At 46.7% G+C, this 14643-nt stretch overlaps 2 protein-coding genes across 4 annotated transcripts in view; one reads left to right on the top strand and one right to left on the bottom strand.

Moving 5' to 3' along the window:
• The window catches only part of Safb2 (scaffold attachment factor B2), a 31898-nt gene extending 30301 nt beyond the window's left edge, over positions 1-1597 (bottom strand). Inside the window, exons 1-2 of one of the 2 annotated variants that reach the window (XM_027952727.2) lie at positions 1333-1597; positions 339-426 (exon numbers count right to left, since the gene is read on the bottom strand). In XM_027952727.2, the coding sequence (XP_027808528.2) occupies positions 339-426; positions 1333-1518 (274 nt within the window). In that variant the 5' untranslated portion in view covers positions 1519-1597. The remainder of the gene's footprint in view (positions 1-338; positions 427-1332) is intronic. The other variant, XM_027952728.2, reaches the window with a different exon arrangement.
• A 265-nt stretch (positions 1598-1862) lies between these two features.
• Positions 1863-14643, top strand: part of Safb (scaffold attachment factor B) — a 31275-nt gene continuing 18494 nt past the window's right edge. For both annotated transcript variants that reach the window (XM_071603634.1, XM_071603629.1), the window contains exons 1-4: positions 1863-2182; positions 3859-3943; positions 12313-12377; positions 12462-12672. In XM_071603634.1, coding sequence (XP_071459735.1) covers positions 1994-2182; positions 3859-3943; positions 12313-12377; positions 12462-12672 — 550 coding nt within the window. In that variant the 5' untranslated portion in view covers positions 1863-1993. The remainder of the gene's footprint in view (positions 2183-3858; positions 3944-12312; positions 12378-12461; positions 12673-14643) is intronic.

Raw genomic sequence — 14643 nt, 5'->3', positions numbered from 1 at the left:
GCAGGGGGGTCGTGGGGGGCTTTACCACCGAGCTACACACAGCCCTTTTCATTGTTTGAGACAGGGTCTCACTCAGTTGACTGGGGCCTCTGAGTGGCTGAGCTTAACCTTGAACTAGTGCTCCTCCTGCCATGGCCTCCCAAGACGCTGGGTTTAATGTGTATTTTAACTTTACCTGGCACTGTGCACCTGGCGCACCTACTTAGCAGGTAGTGAAGAGCAAGCCTGGTTCTTAGAGGGGACGCTGATGGCCAGCAAAGTCCTCCTCCCAGCCTGCGGGGCAGGAAGTGTACCAGAGCGACTCCTGGGCTCCAAGCAGCCAAGGGTCAAGTGGTTACCTTTAACACATCTCTTGGTCGTCCTCCTGCTTGTGGTTTCCAACTCGATGCCAACTTCGTCAGGATCTTGCCCTTCTTCCTTAACCGCCTATTAGGAAGAGATGATGATTTTTTACAAGGTCATTAAGAGCTGGGCAGCAGCACACACTGTTCTTTGCAAGTAGCAACTCCCCAGTAAACAACAGCGAACCCCCTCCTGCAAAGAGCAACTCCACTTCTGTTGTGCGGGTTGCAAGCCTAACACAGGACGATCCCAGAACAAGTGGGTTCTCCTTGGGCCCAAGGCCCAGAAGACAAAGGGGAGGCAGGCTGTGACCCTGGGCTCCAGAACTCATCTCAGAGCCCAACCTTGCACTTTTAAGTTATACCCCGGGACAACAATGAGAGAGACGCGCCGGCCAGGCCAGGGGCTGGGTGGGTGGCCTCACTCAACAGGGCCTTCCCCTCCTGGTCCAGGACCCACAGGCCTCTGCGCCCAAGGAGCTTGTTCCAGTTGGGACCCTCCCCCTACGACTGGGGGATGTGCCTCTAGGGAGGGACACAGGACGCGTGACCCTGGCAGGGACCTGGAGCAGCAGCACCTCAGTGGAGGTGGCCACGCAGGTGACATCTCAGACAGACCCGAGATGACCCCAGGCTCCAGCCAACCTGGGGGCTGGAGTGGAGGACGGACTAGTGCAAAGGCCTTGGGGCAGGGGCGGGCAGCGCCTCCCCGTGCGTCCAGCTCTTCAGTCCCCCATTCTCCAGAGCAGGAGACCGAGGTGCAGCAGGACAGGCGGGCGCCGCCAAGGTCACAGCGCCCAGCCCCGACCCAGCCCCGCGAGAGGTTCGGGGCCGCACCGGGGCGCAGGCGGGAGGGGGCCGGGAGGCGAGGCACAGAGAGGGAAGGAAGCGGGCCAAGGTCACACAGCCGGCCGCGGTGACAGCCCGAGCGGGGCCGTGCCGGGGCCGTGCCCGAGCCGCCCGCGCCACCCCCGGGGCCCGGCCGCCTCACCTTCTTGAGCCGCTCCATCAGGACGCTCTTGTTGCCGCCGGTGTCCAGGTTCCGCTTCTTGAGCTCCGCCCGCAGGTCGATCACCCGCAGCTCGCTGAGTCGCCGCGTCCCAGCCTCCGAGGGGCCCGGGCCGAGAGCAGCAGCGCCAGAGCCCATGTCTCCCGACCCCGCCAGGGCCTCCGCCATCCCCGCTTTGCGGTCGCCGCCACTGACTCTGCCCACACCGCCGGCGGCTGTAGCGGCTCTGAGCACAAAATGGCGCCGCCAGAGAGGAAAACGCACTCGCTTCCTCCCGCCCCGCTTTGCGGCCGCGCACGCGCGCCGCTTCCACTAGCGGTCTCCGCGGCACCCGCGCGAGCGCGTCTAGCTGCTTGACTTCCCCCCGCCACAACGCGCCTGCGTTAGTCCTGCAGCACGCATGCGTCGCGGCGGCCGGTCGGCCAGGCGCAACGCGCCTGTGCAGATCTCTCCGAAGTTCTCTGAACGCATGTGCAGATGCGACCCGGAGCGTCGGCCTCGCGCCGGATACGCCTGCGCAGAAGCGAGGCGCGCCGGGGCGGCTGGAGCGGTTCCCTTGCAGGCGGCGCCATTTTGTGCTAGAAGCCGAAATAAAACCGGCCTGGTTCTGTGTGAGGTGGGTGTCGGAGCCAGGGTCCCTGGAATGGCGGAGACTCTGTCTGGGTTAGGGGATTCGGGTGCGGCGGGTGCGGCTGCTCTGAGCTCCGCCTCGTCGGAGACCGGGACACGGCGCCTCAGCGACCTGCGGGTGATCGACCTGCGGGCGGAGCTGAGGAAACGGAATCTGGACTCGAGCGGCAACAAGAGCGTTTTGATGGAGCGGCTGAGAAAGGTGAGGCGCGGGCGGGCCGCGGGCGCTGGGGCCGGCGGGCGGGCGGGCGGCCGCCAAGGTCACGGCGCGGGGCTCCGCGCTCCGGCGGGAGGCGCGGGCGGGGGCGGCGCGGGTCGCGGCGCCGGGGCGGGAGAGACCGGCCGCGCCCCCGGGGGCTCTCGGCTTCCTCACGCCGGGCCGGGGGCCGGGAGGGGGCCGCGTCGGCCTTCCCGGCGTGGACAGGCCCGCGAGGCTGCTGCGGTCCTCGAGGCGCGACCCCGGCGCGCACCGCCCGTTACTGCCTCGGCCGTCCCCCGGTGTCCTTGCCTCGGTCGTTTCTGCGGGAAGGGCACTGACCGCGCGCCCGAGGGACTGGCCGAGCCCTGCAGCCTGCCTAGAGCTCGGTTCCCCCGCCGTCACCGGGGTGCGACCTGGGACCCCGCCTGCGGGGGCAGGCCCCGTCTCCGCCGCGAGCCGTGCCCAGTGGGTTTCAGCGGTGGCTGTCCCCGAGGGCAGGGAAGGGGCCGGGGCAGTCGGGGCGGAGTGCCGGAGGCGGCGTGCACCTGCTGCGGTGCAGACCAGGGTGGGACCCAGCCCCCAGCCCCCAGCCCCCAGCCCCCAGCCGGGGAGCTCCTGGGCCTCGCCGAGGCTTCTGGAACCGTCTACAGACAGAACCCAGCAGTTGAAGTGGGTTTGAGCAGAACCCGGTTGGTGCCAGGAGCCCGGAGTGTGTGCCAGGAGCCGAGGCCCCGGGTGCTCGCCAAGACAAAGCGGCAGCGGCACAGAGAGGGGTCGTCAGGGAGACCCGACTGCAAGCCCAGCTTCTATGGAGGTCACCACTGACATGACCGGTGCCGGTTTGCAGAGTGTCTCATCGGTGCCAGCCACTGTGCTGAGCTGGGGTCTTTCAAGTGAATGGCAAATTCTTGGGGAGAAAGATGGGACCTGCCAAGAAATTCTTATGATTCGTGGTTCTATGAAGCAGGGCCACCTAGTGATGGAGAGGGAGATCTCTGGGCAGTGTGTTTGAGATGGCCTTGGGGTGCAGCAGGCTCCCTGTGGTTCCTGGTCCCATGCCTAACCCGACTGGAACTCAGGCAATGAGTGGTCGTGCTTACCCACAGGACCAAGGCGGGCATGGCCAGGAAAGGGGTGGCTGGTCACTGCAGGACAAGTAGCGCTTTGCTAGGTCAAGTCAAAGGAAATGAGAATGTACCTTTTCTTTTCTGAGTTTTTTTTTTTTGGCCGGGAACAAGATGAACCAGAAGAGCTGGAGATGAGTTTGTTTTTAAGAGTCCTTGCAGCAGCCTGAGGAAAAGACCAGACTCAGTGTTAGATTTAGTGTAAGGTAAATCTGCCTCAAACCACAGTTCAGACCTCCAGCGCCCTGCTCCCACGGAGAGCAAGAGAACAAGTGACCAGCTGTGGTAGATAGGTGTGCACTGGGGAAGAGCATTTTCAGATCTGTGTTAGCTCTGTTCTCAGGATGGGATTCCCATTTCACTTGAATGTTCTGTGAAAGTCTGTGTGTGCTGTGGGTTTGTTTGTTTGTTTTGAGACACTCACTTTGTCGCCCTGCCCAGCCCTGAACTCCTAGGCTCCAATGATCTTCCTTCCTTAGTTTCCTGAGCGGCTGGAATGGTAGGTACATATTGTGACCAACATTTTTTGGTCAGCTTTTCTTTACTTCCCTTTAGGCAATTGAAGATGAAGGTGGTAATCCTGATGAAATTGAAATTACCTCTGAAGGAAGCAAGAAAACACCAAAAAGATCCAGCAAAGGTACCAAGGACTTATACACGTGTGCTGTTTCTTGCTTATTTGGTTGTGATTTTGGACCTGTGACAATCAAGAATCCTTTGGGGGACCTTTGCCTTGTCATTCAGGTTCTGCTTCCCACAGTACCTGGGAATTCTAGCAGAGGGTTTACCTTGTTTTTGGATTTGTGAGTAGCCCTTGTTTAACCAAACCCTTTTTGTGGGGTGGTGGATACCTTCATGTTGAACCCAGGGAGCTTTACTATTGAAACATATCCTCAACCTTTTTTGTGTTTTAATTTCGAGACAGGGTGTTGCTAGATTGCTTAGGTCCTCGTTAAATTGCTGAGGCTGCTCTCAAACTTGAGATCTTCCTGCCTCAGCCTCCTGAGGTGCTGGGATTATAGGTGTGCCCTATTGTACCTGGCCAAATAGAGTATTTAGGTTGCTTGGTTCTCCTGTTGCTCTAACTTGCTAGAATGTAATGTTTCTTTGAATACCACTTGACCAATAAAGAACGGTCACATTTCTTTCAAAAACTGCCTGTAGGATGAAAGCCAGGTTCACATAACATTAACCTTCATCATCTGGTCCGTTCTCTCCCACTTCCTCTCTCCCTTCTATTCACTCTTGGCCCTCTGGACCTTGGTTTTCGTGTCTCACCCGCCTCTCTTTCCCGTCTCTCTGTGTTCAGGGCCTTGTTCATCCAGAGACAGCTTCTGATCTCATTGGTAGCAGCTCACCTCAGGTCCTCTGCACTCCCTTAGCCTAATTCCCTTGAACCTTGTTCAGTGTTTAGCTATCCTGCTTTGTGTCCTGACTAGATTTTTTAGGATGGGAAGATTTTTGCCTAGTCTTCTTTTTTCCCTTGGTAGTTTGTCTTCGTATTTTGAAAGAATCATCTAAAGCTATGCATTTGGGCCTCTTGATAATTGAAGGCCGTGGTGTTCAGACCTCAAACCTAAATACTGCTGTGTACTTGCCAGTCACAAGGAATGGGGTTTGAAGTGTCCCAGAGACAGGCCCAGTGTCCACCATATTTTGGGAGATAGGTCCTGGGAGAGCAGCCCCAGTGACCTCACTCGAAATGAAGTCATTTGAGTACGTTTTGCATTTTTGGCTTTGCCCAGATAAATGTCTGTGTAGAGGAAAAGATTGCTAGAGGGTCGACATGCCTGTGGGCCTCCTTTTTTATTTCTTTTCCATTTAGTAAAAAAAAAAAATTGGGGGGGGGGGCTGAGGCTCAGTGGTAGAGCACTTGCCTAGCATGTGTAAGACACTGGGTTTGATTTTCAGCACCACATATAAATAAATGAGTAAAATCAAGATCCATCAACATCTAAAAAGATTTAAAAAAAAGAAATGGTTTTGCTAAAGTTTTATAAAATACATGTATTTATGTCTGGTGCAGTGGCCCACTCCTTTAATCCCAGCAGCTGGGAGGTTGAGGGAGGAGGATCCCGAGTTCAAAGCCAGTCTCACAAAAGTGAGGCATTAAGCAACTCAGTGAGACTTTATTGCTAAATAAATACAAAAAAGGACTGGGGATGTGGCTCAGTGGTAAGTGCTCCTGAGTTCTGTTTCCTGTGCCCTCCAGCCCCCGTTCCCCCCAAAAAACCAAAATATGCATTTAAGTAAAAATGAGAACTTCTTCCCAGTCAGGTAGCCACTCACTGGTAAAAGATGGGGCATGATGTCCAGATATTCTGTGTGTATTCTGTCATTTAAAAGTAGACATACGAATAGACATATACATGTATGAATTATTTCTCTTTAAAAAATTTTAGTCGTGGGGCTGGGGTTGTGGCTCAGCTGTAGAGTGCTCGCCTAGCACTTTCGAGGCACTGAGTTCAATCCTCAGTACCACATAAAAATGAATAAAATAAAGGTATTTAAAACATTTTTTTAGTCTTTTTATTCAAAATTCTCTATAATTTGCTTTTTTCATTCAATATGGTAAGGACAAAAGAAAGATGATCAGGCCTAACAGTAATTTTCCACATCAATGTATTATGATTTGCCTTATTAACTCTCCTTACTATTAGTCTGTTGAGGGCTTTCTTTGTTTTCAGTTTTCATTGTTGTCACAAACCAGAAATACCTCTTTGAAGTTAAGATAATTTTTTGTTTTGTTTGTTGAGCTGAGGTCCTGCTGTGTTGCCTAGACTAGTCTTGAACCCCCGGGCTAAAGTGATCCTCTGGACTCAGCCTCCCAAATAGCTGGAACTTCAGGCACATACCACTGTGCCTGGAAAAGGGAAGATATTTTTTGATAAGTAAAAGAAGAAGTTTGAGGTTAAAGGGTATGATGTTTTAGTTTGAAATAGCTATTGGAAAAATAGTTTTCCAGCAGGCTGTACTATTAATGTCCCTACAAATAGTAGATGAGAGTGCCTGTTTCTTTCTTTCTTTCTTTTTTCTTAATATGTATTTTATTTCTTAGTTTTGGGTGGACACAATATCTTTATTTTACATGTATGTGGTTCTGAGGATCGAACCCAGTGCCTCATGCATGCTAGTCGAGCACTCTACCACCGAGCCACAACCCCAGTCCCTCTTTTTTTTTTTAATTTATTTTTGAGGTGTAGATGGACACAACACAATGCCTTTATTTTTATGTGGTGCTGAGGATCAAACCCAGGTCCCACCCGTGCGAGGCGAGCGCTCTACCACTGAGTCACAATCCCAGCCCCAAGAGTACCCCCCCTTTTTTTTTTTAAGAGAGAGAACTTTTTAATATTTACTTTTTAATTTTCGGTGGACACCACATTTTATTTTTTATGTGGTGCTGAGGATTGAACCCAATGCCCCGCGCATGCTAGGCGGCCGCGCTACTGCTTGAGCCACATCCCTAGCCCGAGTATCTATTTCTTTAAACTACAACCCAACACTGAATATTTGTGCTTTTTTTTTTTAAATTGTTGATGGACCTTTATTTTATTCATTTATTGATCTGTAGTGCTGAGAATGTAACCTGTATGTGCTAAGCAAGCACTGTACCACTGAGCCACAACCCCAGCCTCTATTTGTTTGTATTTTTAAAAGTTACCTTTTACGCCAGGCACAGTGGTGCATGCCTGTAATCCTAGCAGCTTGGGAGGCTAAGGCTAAAGGATCACAAATTCAGGGCCAGCCTCAGTAACTTAGCAAGGCCCTGTTTATAAATAAAATATAAAAAAGGGCTGAGGATGTGGCTCAGTAGTTGAGCGCCCCGGGTTCTGTCCTTTCCAAAAAAACAAAAAGTTACCTGTTATTAGGATAAATGTATTTTTTATATTCATCTCCTCCTCTCTGCAGATAAAATTTTAATTTGCATTTCTTCTCAGATCGGACAACTTCTGATGATTGGCTATTTGTATTTTTTCAATTGCCTTTCCATGTTCTTTGCCAATTTTTGTACTGGAATGTTTGTCTTTTGAGTACTGAGGACTCTAGGAAACGTCATTTTTTCTATTTGACTTAACTTGTTTGTGGTGTTTTGGTCATTAAAGAGTTAATCTTTCACGTGGACAATGTTGTCAACCTGTGCATATATGGCAGATTTCATTGTGGTTTAAAAGGTTCTACCTGGCTTTAAAGTTATATTTTTAAAAGGTTACCTTATAGAGTAACGTTTATGGTTTCTTTGGGGTATTTAATTCATTTAGAATTTGTTTTTGCATGTGGTGTGAGGTGGTAAGTAGGAATCAAAACATGAAGATGAAGCATTTCTGGCATCAGAAAGATAGCTCCTTCCCAGTCTCCCACTCCACCCACCACCCCAGCAATAACAGAACATCATTTTCACCAGATTAGTTTTGCCTATTTTATTTCATGTAAAATGGAACCATGCAGTACTGTTCTCAACCCTGCATCCCCTGGGTGGGGTTTATTCTGGAACTCTACATTTGACATTTGACAGGGCAGGTCTGAAAGTTTTCATAAAGATTTGAATGGAATATACAGTAATCTGTTTAATGAATTAACTCAAAAAAGTTTGAAATTCTGGGAAGTATATTTCAAGTAATCTCAGCAGTTCTCCAAAATAGTTTTATACCCGTAATATATTTAGCAGAATATTAATTTATCAGTAAATTTCTTTCAGCAGCATTATCACAAAGTTCAAATTAATAATGTCGTGGTGGTTGAGAATATAGCTGGACATGTAAAGCTAGATTGTTTGCTTTTTAAGTGTTTCCTAATCCTGTGCTTTGCTGGATTGTTTTTTGTTTGGGTTTGTTTTGACATTTTCATACTCACAGAAAAGTTACAAAAATAGAGGAATTCCCAGTTATCATTCACCCAGGTTCCCTCAAGAGGATGTGTGCATTTAGTACGGTTGCTTTACAGCACCCCTCTTAGGTGTGTGATAACAAGTGGCCCCTTTAACCTGCGTACTACAGTATTTCCTTAAAAAAAGAATGTTGCATAACCATAGTCTTCAGAATGAAGATATTACCATTGGGCTGGGGTGTAGCTCTGTAGTAGCGCACTTGCCTAGGCAGCCAGAATCCCCATATATGTGAATACATATACACACAGCATTTTAAAATAATTAGCAAAAGCACACACCTGTAATCCCAGTGGCTCCGAAAGCTGAGACAGGAGGATCGCAAGTTCAAAGCCAGCTTCACATAAATGAGGCGCTAAGCAATTCAGTGTGACCCTGTCTCTAAATAAAATAAAATATAGGGCTAGGGTGTGGCTAGTTGAGTGCCCCCAAGTTCAATCTTGGGCAACCAAAAAAATAAATAAAAAGAAGCAATCGAGAGATGTGACCTAAATAACTTGAGAAAGATTTCATAGATTAGATGATTTCATATCAAAAAATTGTCATTTTCCCCCAGAGTAACCTTAAAAGGTACAGATTTGTCCTAAAATTAATGTAAAAAGAAAATACACCAGAATAACTAAAACTCTGGTGGGGGGAACAGTGAAGAGAGCTTGCTTTAACTTTAATGATAGGATTTTGTAAACAGTGGACAGAAAGTTTGAAGATTTGCAGTTTAAAAGCGTTTTTATAGTAAATGATGCTGAAACAATTAGCTGACTGATAGTGGGGAAAATTGCTTTTCTCATATCTTTTCATGCAAAATATGAATTCTAGTTAAGTATGGAAGTCCCAAAGTGAGACTAAAACTGGGGAAAATTTGGTTATGTAAAAGTTTTGAATCTTGGGCTGGAGTTGTGGCTCAGTGGCAGAGCACTTACCTAGCATGTGTGAGGCACTGGGTTCCATCCTTAGAACCACATAAAACTAAACAAATAAAATAAAGGTATTAAAAAAAGTTTTAAGTCTCTGTTAACAGAAAAAACAACGAATGATATATGAGAGACTGACAAAATATAGTGAGGAATTGTGTTCCTCGAAACTAAAACACTCAGGGTCACTCCAGGTGAACTGGGCAGCACAAAATAACCACACAAGAGACAGAGACCTTTTTCTTTGGGTCCTGTGACGGCTCCTCTGACCTTAAGGGTCCACAGAAAGAGCTGCCAGTGCTTTCTGAACCCTTTTATTGAGAAGCCATTCAAATGAGGCTGGGGTCAGGATTCAGGGGGCTGAGTCTAGCTTCGTGATGTCTGCTGTCAGCAGATTGACTGACATCTAGGAAGGCCACACCCAAGGACAGAGCAAGAGAAGGGGACACACAAAGGGCGTTTCTGTGGAACATTCTATCCCAAACAGGGCAAGGGGGTAACATCACAAAGGAACAGGTGAGCATAGCTCAATCCATGGGGCTGAAGACGGGTCCTCAACCTCTAGGACCTGGGCAGTGTCCAGGTAACTATGAGATGTAGCGACAGTCAGAGCCTCTCCGCTTAGGAAGGAGAATGCAAATCATTCAGACTGCTCCCCACAAGGAATACACAAAAGTATGCTGTCCAGAGAACATTAAATATTCTTACAAATCAGTAAGAAAGACAAAACCCAGTTAACAAAGAGCTAAGACTGTATAGGCAGTTCACAGAAAACAAATTGGTGGCACATGCCTTTCATTCCAGCTACTTGAGAGGCTGAGGCAGGAGGATCATAAGTTTGAGGCCAGCCTCGGGAAATCTTCATTTCAAAATAAGATTTAAAAAATATATATATAAAGAATAAGGAGTGGTAGTGTGGCTTAGTGGTAGAATGCTCTTGAGTTTAATCCCCAGTACCACACATGCAAAAAAGAGGAAAGAAAGGAAAAGAAAACATGACTCATGTACAAAGATGAGTGCATCTTTAATAACATTGGAATAGGGATATGGCTTAGTGGTAGAGCACTTGCCTAGCATGTATAAGGACCTGGGTTTCATCCTCTGTAAGAGGGGAAGAGGGAAACAGAATCTTTTGTTATTGAAGTGAGTTATGATAATATTCATATAATTGCAAAATGTTTTTGTAATCAGAAACATTTTGTGGGCTAAAGTTCTGGCTCAATGGTTAATGCTCAAGACCCTGTATTGATCAACAGAAAGAGCGAGCGTGTGCTGCACCCTTTTATATAGCTGGACATGTAAAGCTAGATTGTTTGCTTTTTAAGTATTTCTTATCCTGTGCTTTGCTGGATTGGTTTTTTTTTGGGGGGTGGTTGTTTTGACATTTTCATACAGAAAAGTTACAAAAATAGAGGGATCAGCTAGGGGCTGATTCTGTTTGATGAAAATACTGTCTTGTGAAAGAGAAATTCAGCAGGAATGATACCAAGTTTGGAATAATGTATTCACCTATAAGACAGTTCAAAGCACATTTTGCCAAAAAAAAAAAAGAGATCTTAAGATGGGGTTTTCAGTCAGTATCTATTGAATTCCAGTATGTATTTGTACTATGACCCCTGTGTTTCTAAATAAGAGAATCCTGAAATGTGAGTAGAATCAAAATAAAAAATAAAAATCAGGCAATATATACTTATGTTGTAAGTAACAATTTTTTTTTTTTTTTTTTAATAATGGGTCTGGGGCTGGAACCCAGGGCTTTGCATTTGCCAGACAGGCCCCTTACCACTGAGCTACTTCCCCAGCACCAAAGTTTTTTAAAAATAAACTATTTTAGAAAGGCGGGGAAAAGGGAAAGGGATTTCATCAAATAGAGGAAAGAGGCCTGGGGTTGTGGCTCAGTGGTGGAGCGCTTGCCTAGCACATGTGAGGCTCTGGGTTAGATCCTTAGCACCACATAAAAATAAATAAAGGTATTGTGTCCATCTACAACTAAAAAGAGAAAAGGTAATAGAGTAGATGAAGGAGATCCAGGGCGAGGAAGGAGGGGTGGGATAAGGGAGAACAGTGGAATGAAGCCGACTGAACTTTTGTATATATACACGAGTATACCATAGTGAATGTCAACACCAAGTATATCCGTAAGAAGCTAATTTTTTTTTTTTTATAAATTTTTTTTTTTTAATATTTATTTTTCAATTTTCAGCAGACACAACATCTTTGTTTGTATGTGGTGCTGAGGATCGAACCTGGGCCGCACGCATGCCAGGCGAGCACGCTACCGCTTGAGCCACATCCCCAGCCCCAGAAGCTAATTTTTAAATAAATTTTAGGAAGGTCAGGTAGAAGGGTAAAGTGCTGGGGTCTGAATCAGAGCAAATTATATTCTGTGTTTTTGTGATTTTGGTCAAAATGTATCCTGGTGTTATTAACTATTAATTTTTTTTTTAAATAAATCTTGTTTCTTTGAGGTAAGAATTTCCTTACAGCCAGGTGCGGTGGCAGCTGGGGAGGCTGAGGCAGGAGGATTGTGAGTTCAGCAACTTAGCGAGGCTCTAAGCAACTTAGTGAGACCCCATCTCTAAATGAAATATAAAAAAGGCTGGGATGTGGCTCAGTGGTTGAGTACCCTTGGGTTTGGTCTGGTCCCCAGTACTCCCCCCCACCAAAAAAAAAAAAAAAAAAAGTTACAGGCATTCTTTTTTAGCCTAGCATAAAAGATTTGCCCTTTAACTTTTTACCCAGCTGTGGGAAGCTGTATGTCAATAGGTCATAACATCAGAGCTAACTGTAGGTGCTGGAGTTGCTAATATTCATCATTTTGTTTATTTGTGTTTTGCTCTGTATCATTGTTTCTCTGAGGAATATGCTGTGTGTTGCTTGACTAAAAAGCAGCACATTTTTACCAGATGCTCTTCCCACAAACAGCCACTTAGGACAGGTCTAATCTGCCTTGGCCTTAGTGAGAACCTATTTCCACACCTCCTGCTCACAGCCAACTAAGAGCAGAGACTCTGCTCTTACCCTGAAGATGGCGTGCGGCCCGCCTTTCTCAGAGTGCCCTTCCAGGCCTGCATGTTGCAGTGTTTCTAAACCAGGAAGGGCCGTAGGCGTTGGAGATGGCTACTTCAATGGTGTTCAGGGGCTTATACACATAAAAGTCATGCTTCTGGAAAATGCAGCTCATTGATCTTTTGTAAATGATTCTCTCATTAGGGCGTAAACCAGAAGAAGAGGGTGTGGAAGATAACGGGCTCGAGGAGAATTCTGGGGACGGACAGGTATGTGCAGCCTTAGGAGCAGATACACTTAGTAGATGAGCTGGGGGGCAGTCACGTAATGGTTTTTATTTTGTTTTGTCACAGGAAGATGTGGAAACCAGTTTGGAGAACTTGCAGGACATAGACATGATGGATATCAGTGTGTTAGATGAAGCAGAAATTGATAATGGAAGTGTTGCAGATTGTGTGGAGGAGGAAGATGCTGACAACCTCCCAGAGTCCCTTTCTGACAGCAGAGAGCTGGTTGAGGGAGAAATGAAAGAGCTTCCGGAGCAGCTTCAAGAACATGCTGTAGGTAACTCGGCAGTGTCCCTGGAATGTACCCTGAATGCCATCCATAGGTACATGGTAGATGATAAACGTTATAATTGGAATGAAGTTCTTATAATACCAGTACTGTAGGATAATGGTTCCGGTAATTCTGAATACACTTTGTTGGAAAGTGGAATCTCATAAAGTACCTAAGTACGTGCTGTCCACTCATGTGGTGCAGCATGAAGCATTGAGGAAGGCTATTCAGGTCTTTCCTATTATAGGAAGTTGCTCTGTGGTGTTAGTATTTTCAAAGCATCCAAGTACTGAAATGAAATATTGGAAGTCCAACAGTTGATCTTTAATACTAACCTCGACATTATGTTTGAAGCCTTAGCTTTTTTCATGTCAGAAACAGTCAACTGTGGTAAGATGTTACTGGTGGTGTTCCTTGAACTCCACCTGCCAGGCAGTAGACATTGTGTCCTGTGAGCCTTCCACAATGTGCTGTGTAGACACTGTTGTCCCTGCTTCTCAGTTGAGGGAATCGGGGCATAAGGAAGTAAGGAATATCACCAGATAGCCCACAGCTCATACTAGAGTAAGAACCGGACCAGGCCAGTCCCAGTGTCCATATAGTTAAGTCAGACACCACCTTGTCTTAGTGTCATCACTTTTTTGTTAATTGGGGGGTGGCTTGGGGCCTTTGGATGTGTGGTTTGTGGGAGGCCTCATCCCTTCAGTGGCCTGCTGACTGTGGCACATGCACCCTATTCCATGCCGGTCAGTGGGCACGTCCTCCTGGAACCAGTTATCCGTATCTTGAGAGGTAGCATATTGTTGTTGAATAGGGGGTTTGATAACAGGGTATAAAATTGGTTTTCTCTGTGTTTTTTTTTTTTTTTTGTGTGTGTGTGTGTGTGTGATCAGCTTCCTAAAAAGGAATAGCAGAAACATTTGCATAGTGGTGAGCAGTAGATACCATTTCTAATTGACTGTATATTCTTAAAGCTCTTTTCTTCCCCTACTAAGTAGAAAATAACACATTGTGTAACAGTCAGTTGGAAACATCCTAAATTTCTGTCAGTAATGGCTAAATAATTTTGATTTAATGGAAACAATATAATTTGAGTTAAGAGCATTTACTTTGAATGTCTTATTGCTGTGTGACCTTGGACAAATTACTTAAAGTCCCTAGGTCTCAACTGCAAAAATAATAAGTTTTGGGAGGATTAAATGGATGAATGTTTACCACAACAGTAGAACAGAAATCATGAGCCTGTCCATCCATGAGTTTTTATAAAGTTTGCTTAGAACACAGTCATATCTGTTATTGCTGTTGTCATAACTGCACACAGTAGGAAAGGTCGGTAGTCACAACAGAGCTCATCAGCCCTGCAAAGCCCTACAAAGCCCTACTTGCTGCGTGGTCCTAACAGAGGTTTGCCTGATCTAGACCAGTGCCTAGTACATAGCAAGCACCATAGGATTATGAAAGTTTTTACAACCAGTAATGTGGTAATTGCTGTTGTGTAACCATCGAAGTGAACTAAAACAACCTCCAGGAGGGAAGGGAGAATTGGTACAGAACACTATGCTGCCTTTCTTGCAAACAGAGGAAGGGGTGATCTCTGGTGCACAGGCACTGCGCTCAGTGTGTGTGTCTTGCATTTGGGGCAACAGTGCACCAAGGGAAGGAAGAAATGGACCCTGGGTGGTTTTTGATGTATAGCTTTTGTAGACCATTTGAGGTTTTTGATCATGGGAGAGTGTCTTTCCTAGTCAAACCAAGGTGATGATAACATATGCTCATATTTCAAAAATATCCACCTTAAAAATGAACCAACGTTCAGAGCTTTGGCAGATAGCCAAAATTATCTTCCTTCAAGCTGATCCCCCTTTCTGGGTGTGAGGAGTCCCCTGCCTTGCTGGGCAGAGCCCTCATCTAGAATAGAAACTGTGCTTCCAGTTATTCCCTTGCAGGTGGGCCATAGATCTGGGTCTTGTCTGCCCT

Source organism: Marmota flaviventris, chromosome 1, assembly GCF_047511675.1.
Source record: "Marmota flaviventris isolate mMarFla1 chromosome 1, mMarFla1.hap1, whole genome shotgun sequence".
Classification (NCBI taxonomy): domain Eukaryota; kingdom Metazoa; phylum Chordata; class Mammalia; order Rodentia; family Sciuridae; genus Marmota; species Marmota flaviventris.
The sequence above is the reverse complement of the archived record's forward strand: the minus strand, read 5'-3'. Positions and strand labels throughout refer to the sequence as shown.